This window comes from Eleginops maclovinus, chromosome 9 (assembly GCF_036324505.1).
Source record: "Eleginops maclovinus isolate JMC-PN-2008 ecotype Puerto Natales chromosome 9, JC_Emac_rtc_rv5, whole genome shotgun sequence".
Lineage (NCBI taxonomy): Eukaryota > Metazoa > Chordata > Actinopteri > Perciformes > Eleginopidae > Eleginops > Eleginops maclovinus.
The window spans coordinates 15,542,394-15,551,292 of NC_086357.1; the positions used below are offsets into that span (position 1 = coordinate 15,542,394).

The 8,899-nt window shown below is 35.1% G+C and overlaps 1 protein-coding gene across 2 annotated transcripts; it reads right to left on the reverse strand.

Moving 5' to 3' along the window:
* Positions 1-271: 271 nt before the first annotated feature.
* Positions 272-5,884, reverse strand: LOC134869482 (uncharacterized). 2 transcript variants are annotated; one of them, XM_063891137.1, is made up of 5 exons: positions 5,671-5,884; positions 4,478-4,804; positions 3,948-4,097; positions 2,452-2,516; positions 272-2,259 (listed from the first exon to the last, which is right to left on the reverse strand). In XM_063891137.1, exons 1-5 carry the CDS (start codon positions 5,738-5,740, stop codon positions 2,107-2,109), a joined length of 765 nt encoding a protein of 254 aa, XP_063747207.1. In that variant the 5' UTR covers positions 5,741-5,884; the 3' UTR covers positions 272-2,106. The 2 variants fall into 2 exon arrangements, with proteins under 2 accessions (XP_063747207.1, XP_063747209.1); XM_063891139.1 differs by having other exon boundaries at positions 2,452-2,498; positions 5,671-5,880.
* Positions 5,885-8,899: the final 3,015 nt, after the last annotated feature.

Genomic DNA, 8,899 nt, shown 5'->3' on the forward strand with positions numbered 1-8,899 from the left:
GTGAGAGATTATTAATACATTCTCGTTTCATCCGAAAAAGTTTGTTTGATCTTGTAATTGAATATTTATACATCCACATTTGGCCGTTAATAAGCATGTAACACTGTATTTATTTTTCATTAGTAAGGATCCATGTAAACTCCTATATTAAACATACACAAAGGGACATTACAATCATGTATACATATTAATACATAGGAAAAATGTGTGAAGCAACCAGATACAGGTGAGGTAGCAACCCACCACACACATGCACACATGCAGGCAAAGACACTGGAGGGAATCATTTTATTCTGGACTCCACCAACATAAATATAGAAGAACATTATTTGCACAGAAAAAATACATGATAACACCTGACACGACAAGAAACTGAACATTGTAAATTCAAAATGCATTGGGAATGATATCCATCTGTGTTTGTTTACCATTTTGCCACCTATTTAAAAAACACACATCATCCTTTACCAATATTGCTGCTTATCTTCTTTCCTTAGTAACAATCAACATCTGTGAGGAATAATCAACCTGCTTATCAGCCAAGAGTGAACAATGTGGCTCTGAGAACAGAAATCAAAACTTTGTCCAATAAAAGTATAAAAAAATCAACAAGCACCTGCCAAAAGAGAACCTCGGAGAGCATGCAAAAAAATGTGTGAAGCAACCAGATACAGGTTAGGTAGCAACACACCACACACATGCACACATGCAGGCAAAGACACTGGAGGCAATCCTTTTATTCTGGACTCCACCAACATAAATATAGAAGAACGTTATTTGCACAGAAAAAATACATGATAACACCTGACACGACAAGAAACTGAACATTGTAAATTCAAAATGCATTTTTGCTATTTTACCAGGTTTTTAGATCGAGAATGATATCCATCTGTGTTTGTTTACCATTTTGCCACCTGTTTAAATAACACACATCATCCTTTACCAATATTGCTGCTTATCTTCCTTCCTAAGTAACAATCAACATCTGTGAGGAATAATCAACCTGGAGTGAACAATGTGGCTCTGAAAACATAAATCAAAACTTTGTCCAATAAAACTATTTAAAAAATCAACAAGTACCTGCCAAAAGAGAACCTTTGAGAGCCTGCAGTGGAAAGTAGCAGTGTGATAGTGTCTGATAGTGGTGCGTGTGCTGAACTGTGCCAAACTCTCACACTATACAGTACATAGAAAATGTCATTTTATATTTCAAAATGTCAGTGATCAAAAAAAAAAGCAAATAACAAATATTATATTTTCTTGTCGGCCTTTCACAAATCTGGAGACAATGTTAGCCACATTTTTATGGTGGTTAAAGGGGTAAGACTTGACTTATTCTATATTTATATTTTTTTGTGTCCTTCTCTTAACAATTTCTGCTTTCCCTCTATTTGTGGCACTAAGCCACAAGCCCATTTGATTGAACACAAATCCAACATATATTGTTTCATGTTTTAAAATATATGTTAAAAGTACTTAGTTAAGGCAAAATAATATACATTTGGTGCTCCAGTGAGTGAGTATTTGAAAGAGCAGGAACATTTTTGAGGGAATTAAAAATAAACCATGGCTCCCATGTTCATCACAAAAACTGTAACCCTGCAACAGTGAGGTTTACTTATTTGTTTGTTGTAGGTCTATGCCAAAGAGAGAAAATAAATATCAGACATTGAATAAACTGGAAATATGTAACAATAGGATCTAAAAAATGTCTTCTATTGTGACTTTCCCAAAGGCTTTCCCTTTGAGAGTTTCGTTGACAGAAGACAGTGGGAAACAAAAGGCCAAAATAACCAAGAGTTTTATCACTGTAACATTATGTGTTCTTTGTTGTGTTTTGTTGCAACATCTATGAACATTTTAATCTTATGACCACCAAACACAAAAGGGACACCTCAATACTCACGACCCAAGAGACTCTTCCCCTCCTAACCTGTTTTGCTTGTAAATTATGACAAGGAGCAAACACACACCCTGTGAGGATTCATCATTGTGCTGTTAAAATACATTCATCAGACAGAAATATATTTTACGTTCATACATATATCATCTTATATACCAATTCCAAAACCAAGAGAGACCACCAGGCTTACATACATCTGCAGGTCACCCTTGTCTCTTATCTGGGAGATAACTGATGGCAGCGTACTCTGTTTCACTTGAATTCATCTCAATAACTGCTGAAGTTCGTTTGGGAAAGTCCAGGACGCTGTAGACAAGAGGAGGTGCAGGCACACCGCTTGACTCTCCAACTGTTTCCTGTGAAAGACGATCGTAAAGTTAAAGAATTCCTGCAGAAGTTTTATTGCCTTTGAGATTTACTCAAAGAAAGTAAAACTTACTTTGAGTTTTATTCACTCCAATATAAAGTAAATAAAACCATTTATATTATTTATTTACTTTATAAAGAGTTTTATTTTTTAAGAAGGGAAGAGGTGAAGGTGTTCTCACCTGTGCTGTGGGATTAGAGCTTTGTTGTGGTGTTTCTGGTTGTTTGTCTGTAGAGGAAGCAAACGCTGTGAAATATTAATGCAGTCAGCAAAATAATCAACTTAATCACTGCACTGAAAAAACTGAAAGGTTGACTTCAATTAAATGTATTATGTCAACAGATTTCACATACATTTACTAGGTTCATTGAAAGTAATACTATTTGGTTTAATTACACAATATTAAGTTCAACATAACCTCATACAGTTATGTGACATTTGTTGACCTAATGCATTTAATTAAAGTCAATGGTTCAGTTTTTTCAGTGTGCAAAACATGGGTTTGTATTACCACTGATAAACATGTTGCTGTGTTATAATGTCTGACATTTGAAATAATGTCAAAGGGTAAATAACCTGAATAGAAAAGAACAAAACCTGGCCAGCTGTTTCCACCTTTATCAAGTGTTTATGCTGGAATAAAATAATGTTCTTCTGACTACAAGTCTATACTAATGCACAAACGTGACAGTTTTATCAACCTTCTTCTTAAAAAATTATAATACGAGTAAAAGTGTCAACACATCAATTGAAACTCTGTAACAGCTTCTTTTTTTTTATCATATTGATGACTAACTAAAACCTATTCATTCATCTCTATGGTTTGAATAAGTTTGACATTATCATTAATATTTGTGTGCTTTTATCTCTCAAACACATTAAACTGCTACACGCTTTTGAAAACAAGTAAGCTGTTACCTTGCAATGCAAAAAATATAGACAAGCTGCAAAAGAGAACAAACAACTATCTGTTAATGTGCAGAGGTGTGATTTGAAGACTCATAGCCCAATCTGTGGACAATGGTTAGACCAGGTTAGCATGACATGTTACAGGATCGCACTGTCAGCAAAACGCTGCATTTGTGTACATGCACGGGAAATAATCAAGTGTGGTTTCTGAAGTTGCAGAGGCAGTCGGAACAATTCAAAGAGTCAATGTTCCTCCCTAAGTAGGGCAGAGGGTTTTGCCGCTGAAGTGAAAGCACTTTGGTTGGCCTATATTAAACAAATAATGCATATTTTCCAGGCATTTTGTAATAGTAGAAATGTGCAGGAACTGGAGAAGTACTTTCTTCAAAAGCTGTGAATCATTATGTCTCACAAGGATGTGAAACTGCAACCTTGTTCGCATTTTTTAGCATCTTACCACACAATTGCACATTTTTTCCAAAGACAACAAATATTCTTCTCACCTCTCTTGAAAAAATACTGCAAGCTTCAAACAGCAAGTTTAACAAGGACTGTCTTAAATAAATCTTAATGATGGGGCTCATCATTCATATTTATTTCAGATTTTCATAATTCAGCTGACACTTCTGTGCCAACTGAGATCAGTTTGAATGACTGTTGATGATAACGGTGGTCAGTGTTACACCCGTGAGATACTGAAATGTTAAGTTATGGCAGAGAAGTAAAACATATCAAGGAAAAGTACTGTTGGACTGTCACTTTCAATACCTTTGTTTGTCAAGAGAAACCAGATCAACAAGGGGAGAACTGCAGCCAACAGCACAACAGATGAAACCACAAAGACAGTGACGAATTCAGAGGCCAACCAGGTACTTCCACTTAGTTCATTTGATGGGTTTGTAGTTGTTTTTGGAGAAACTGTAGGTGTTGAAAGGAAATTAATAAACACTCATATCAATACAGGAAAAAAATTATCATGTCTATGACATTCATTATTAAATGTACTTCATAATTGTTTAAAATACACTGAGTTGCTGTATATTCCATTTAAATCCTGATAATCCTATATTTTAAAAATAATGTCTTTGATTTGAGCAAAAGTGAAAATGCAATTTAATTCTATATTTTTATCATATGATAAAACAAAAACTAGCATCATCTCAAATTATTTCACTATTTTCCAACTTCCATTTGGAAATCCATTCCTACTTATGAAATTTACATTGTAATTTTCCATGTTTGTAATGTGAGGAACACAATATTGGATATTGCCATTAAATGTGGTTCAGAAATCTTACCACTGCTGCTTCTGTAGTTCTCTTTGACGATCAGCTGTATCCATTTACTGTCCTTGGTAATGTATGACGGCCCAAACAAACTGGCCTTGTATAATCCTTCGTGCTTTTGATTGAGATTTGTAATTTCCAAACACACAGACATATTTTTAGGGAAGACTGTAAGATTGCCTTCACTTTTGCCATTTGAATATCCAGCAATCTTTTGTTCAACGTGTGTTGTTTCTGTTTTTTTATGAACTGTAATAGATTGTGTCACACTGACGTTAAATAGGAATTCAAGGGTGATGTTGTCGCCGAGGTTCCCCGTGACATTCGCTGGACTTGGCCCTGTATGGAAGCAAAACCATGAATGTGAATCAGTATGAGGATTCTATTATTATTTGGACTTAATATTTAACTGAACTGTGGTTTGTTAATCTGTGGCCTAAACATTATATGGAGTGAAAGCTAGCTGGCAAGAAAGCCAATAACTTTAGCTAAAGCAAAAATATAACTATTGGTTTCTGGATTAAAAAAATATGTATTTTCATGAACATCTGCGTAATACAGATTGTTATCCTTTATAATAAAATGACATTTGAATTAATTATTTTTTTCTACAATAAGTATCCAAAGCTGAAGTGCAAAGTGCAGTACCTTGACTTTTGGGCAGTAGTCCGCCTGATACAATATAAATATTAAGACATTTCATTTTTATATATATTGCAATTTATTGTCAAGCCTCATTGTGTGTTATAGTGTGTTGTGATAACATGTCAAGGATGGAATTACATTTAATAATAAGCTTAAATATCTCTTAATGCTAAATAAAACCTTACGGATATTTCATGTACAATGAAGAACCAGCAACACCAACCATGCATCCTGTCTATCATTATGACTTACACATTATGAGACAGATTCAGTTTTACTTAAAGAAAGGTTTCAAGAAATATATTTTACTTTTTATTTGCATTCCTTTTTATGTTGCTCAATGTGCAGTGGGATAAACAACAACAAACACCAAACTGGGAATGCATCATCTCAAAAATACATTTCCATAACTGTGTGTTATTATTAGCAGCATAATAACGCATGTTAGAGGCAATACAGTTCTAGCAGAAGAAAGAAATATCCTTCGCAACAATGAAACATAAGCAAGTGAAAGCCAACAAAAAGTATAAAACATCAACCATGAGAAGAAAACAGCTTACCGCTGAACACCATGTGAGCTGTGAGGATCAAAACTAACCCGAGAGGCTTTGACATGATGTTGTTAACCATGTTAGAGGAACTGTGTTGCTGGTTGGCCAGTGATGTGGCCCTAGACTATTTCTGATTTATACAAGCTGCCGTGAGTTGACAGTTTGATATTCAAACCAAAGTTTGTGTGCCTGAGAGGAGGAAATAGTAGGCAGGAACTAGCACAAACATCATTTATCTACATACATCCTCAGAAGCACCTCCTGTAACGGAAGTCATGGGGTTCATGGACATGTGGTGCAGGCTGTGAGGAGCTCAGTCGAGGAGGATGTCGCACACTTAATGTGTGGGAATTCGGAAAGAGCAAATCATTTCTTTTGTGTTTTAAGTGAAATTGTACTCATTGAAATCAGTCTAATAGATCAAGATGTATGGCAATTGTTACAGTTGTTTTTGTTTTTGTTTTTTCTAACCTACTTTGGTAAAAAAAAAAAAAGAAGCAACCTAGTTTCCCTCCTTTGTATTCATTACAATATCAATCAGCACATAGAACGCAACACTTTAACCACACAAAAGGAAATTGGGGTCTTTGAAATCACAAGTTTATGACTTTTAGACAAAACTGCACGTGTCAGAGGGGGGTTTCTTCGATTGGATGTTTAGTTTCGGTGGTTGCTAAAGTTGCTGGTCAGCATTTGTATTCACTTCCCACAGTATCACTTCAAAAACCACTGCAGAGGAAGACCCGTGTCTGTAACCACTAAAGATGATGACTCAGCTCCGAGGGGCACACATTTTTAGGTGAAGTCATGCTCCTCCTGTCAATCACAGCCATGTTGGAGGGCTTTGATGTGTTTTCAGAAGCAGCCCACCGCAATTCCAATGATTGGATTTGTTTTTGTAAATAAGGACCCCCTTCGGTTGTTGACTTCGGTGTTGCCCCTCCCATGTACGGTTTTAAGCTCAAACCATTTGCTTAGGAGAAGTTAAAGACTGTATTGTAATTTTGTTCAGTATGTTTTCACAAACAAAGTTTATAAAAAATGATTGTGCTGTACCTTTGACTCTAATCTGTCAACAAAATGATAACAAATATTTTTGTACTTGGCTTGCTTTAATATTCATTATTCACATTTCTTTTTTAAAACAGCACAGCTCTCCACTTTAAATACAGAATATAGTATTTGTCATATGTAAATATTGTTACCTTGTTATAATAGTCTTAAAATAGTTTTTTTTAAAGCTGTCCTGTTTTATTTTATTTGTTTTGCTACGTTTTCTTCTTTCTGTGTTTTTGAATGCACAACATATACCAAAGCAAATTCCTTGTATGTGTAAACCTACTTGGTAATAAAACTGATTCTAATTCCGATCATAATTAATAATGATTGTAATAATAACCTGGATTTATATAGCACCTTTCATGAAACCCAAGGATGCTTAACAATAGGAAGGGTGCTGTAAGAAAATAAATAAACAAGGCAGGGTGCAATGAATAATATATTGTTTAACTTGCACATTTAAAACTAAACTGCCTGAAAACTTCTAATACCAACGATCATTGTCTGAAGGTAAATAATCAACTGGGGAAGCTTTGTTGCAATATTTCTTAGTTGAAATGTTACCCTATTCAATGTGGGGCCTTAAAGCTTAAACAAGTTACGACACAACCCATTCAACACATCATAGGATCAGGATTTTAAACAGATAAACTGATGCTTTTCTGACAGTAAAAACTTTACTTGGTTGTGACTCAAAGTCAATGAGGTCAATGGGTATGTCACCTGTGTTTTGTTTTGCCATTGTGTTTTATTAAGAGCTAAATCAGTCTGTTAAAGAAACTACATTGTAGTTTAGGTATGTACATTTCTGACAGTTTGCTGTTGTTTTAGAAATAAATGTGATAATTTCAGTCTCATAATTGTATTTCTATGCCACCTTGTGGACTGAATGGTACTATGCAAACTCACAAAACACAGACACGTGATCCCACCTCCCTTTTCTCTATCACACTCACAGACTCATACATAGATGCTCACACTTATTGCCACTCGCTTCCCCTGTGATGTTATTTCCGCATATCCTGCATCATAGTTTATTGAAATTATTTCCCCTGTGCACCTCTTACAATGCTTTTATTATCCAGCCACAATAATACAGCCTTTTGGGATATTTTTTGAGATTAATTACTGCAATGGATGTGTTTCTCTTGTTGCTGCTCATTTTACAAATGTTTAACATTATTCAATATTTTATTCAATTATTTATGTTCATCATACATTCTCTTGTTTAATACAATTTGTGTTTGCATGCTTTCCATTAGCTTTCAATAATGTGGTATCCATTTGAAAACTAACTTTACAGCAGATACACAACAGAGTATGTTTCAATAGTTTCTGTAATAGAGTCAATGAAGAAGTAAGTGAAGGCCTCAGGGTGAAGTGCTTTCAGTGTCTCAGCTGAAGGCTGGAGCCATTATTATGTCATCAGGAGAGGCCTCTTCACTTAACTGTGTGCATTTATCTTACATTGCTGACACATTTACTCATGTGGAGGCCCCTTTTTCAAACGGGAAGCATTATTTGTATGGCAGTAAAGGTTGACACAAATTAACCCTCAAATGGATACAACTGAGCACTGTAAACATCATGCTTTCAGAGGCAGGTCAGCTGTTTTAGATAACACGTTTTCCCTGTTTTGTATTTAAGGTGTTCTCCTGGGCTGTTACTATCCTATGATGAGCATAGAGTATTAGTATACTTCCTTTATATACTCTGTATTGATTAGTCATGATGGGTGAATGAGTAATGTTAATAAAGCCTTCAATATCTCTGTTGAAAACCGTACAAAAAGGATTTCTACATTATTAGGGCCCGAGCACTGACAGAGACCTACCGTAATCCTATAATTATTATTATTACAAGAAAGACCATCTAACTTTGGCCTGGATGCTTATCATCTCACCAAAATTACACTGTGTTAGTTAGTCCCCTCTCAACAGCTATTTTTTTATTTAATCCGAAAGATGTAGATTAATATGTTGACCAACTTTCACTTTGCAAAAATTATGTGCAGAAGTGTACCACAATTTACTTTTTATGGGTGAGCAGAGCAAACTAAACAAAACATGATGTAATGTAAAAACACTGCATATCACTAGATTAAAAGCATACACTAAAATCTGATTGAGCTGCCATTTGCTGAGGGACATTTGTTGAAACAGCGTTTAGCTGAGCTTCA

Bases quoted from the DNA above. Each gene is read 5' to 3' on its own strand.
- LOC134869482 (XM_063891137.1), bottom strand. From the start codon at position 5,740: ATGGTTAACAACATCATGTCAAAGCCTCTCGGGTTAGTTTTGATCCTC. The intron at 4,805-5,670 runs GTAAGCTGTTTT...GCTTCCATACAG, and splicing joins AGCTCACATGGTGTTCAGCG to GGCCAAGTCCAGCGAATGTC. The intron at 2,260-2,451 runs GTGAGAACACCT...CGTCTTTCACAG, and splicing joins GCTCTAATCCCACAGCACAG to GAAACAGTTGGAGAGTCAAG.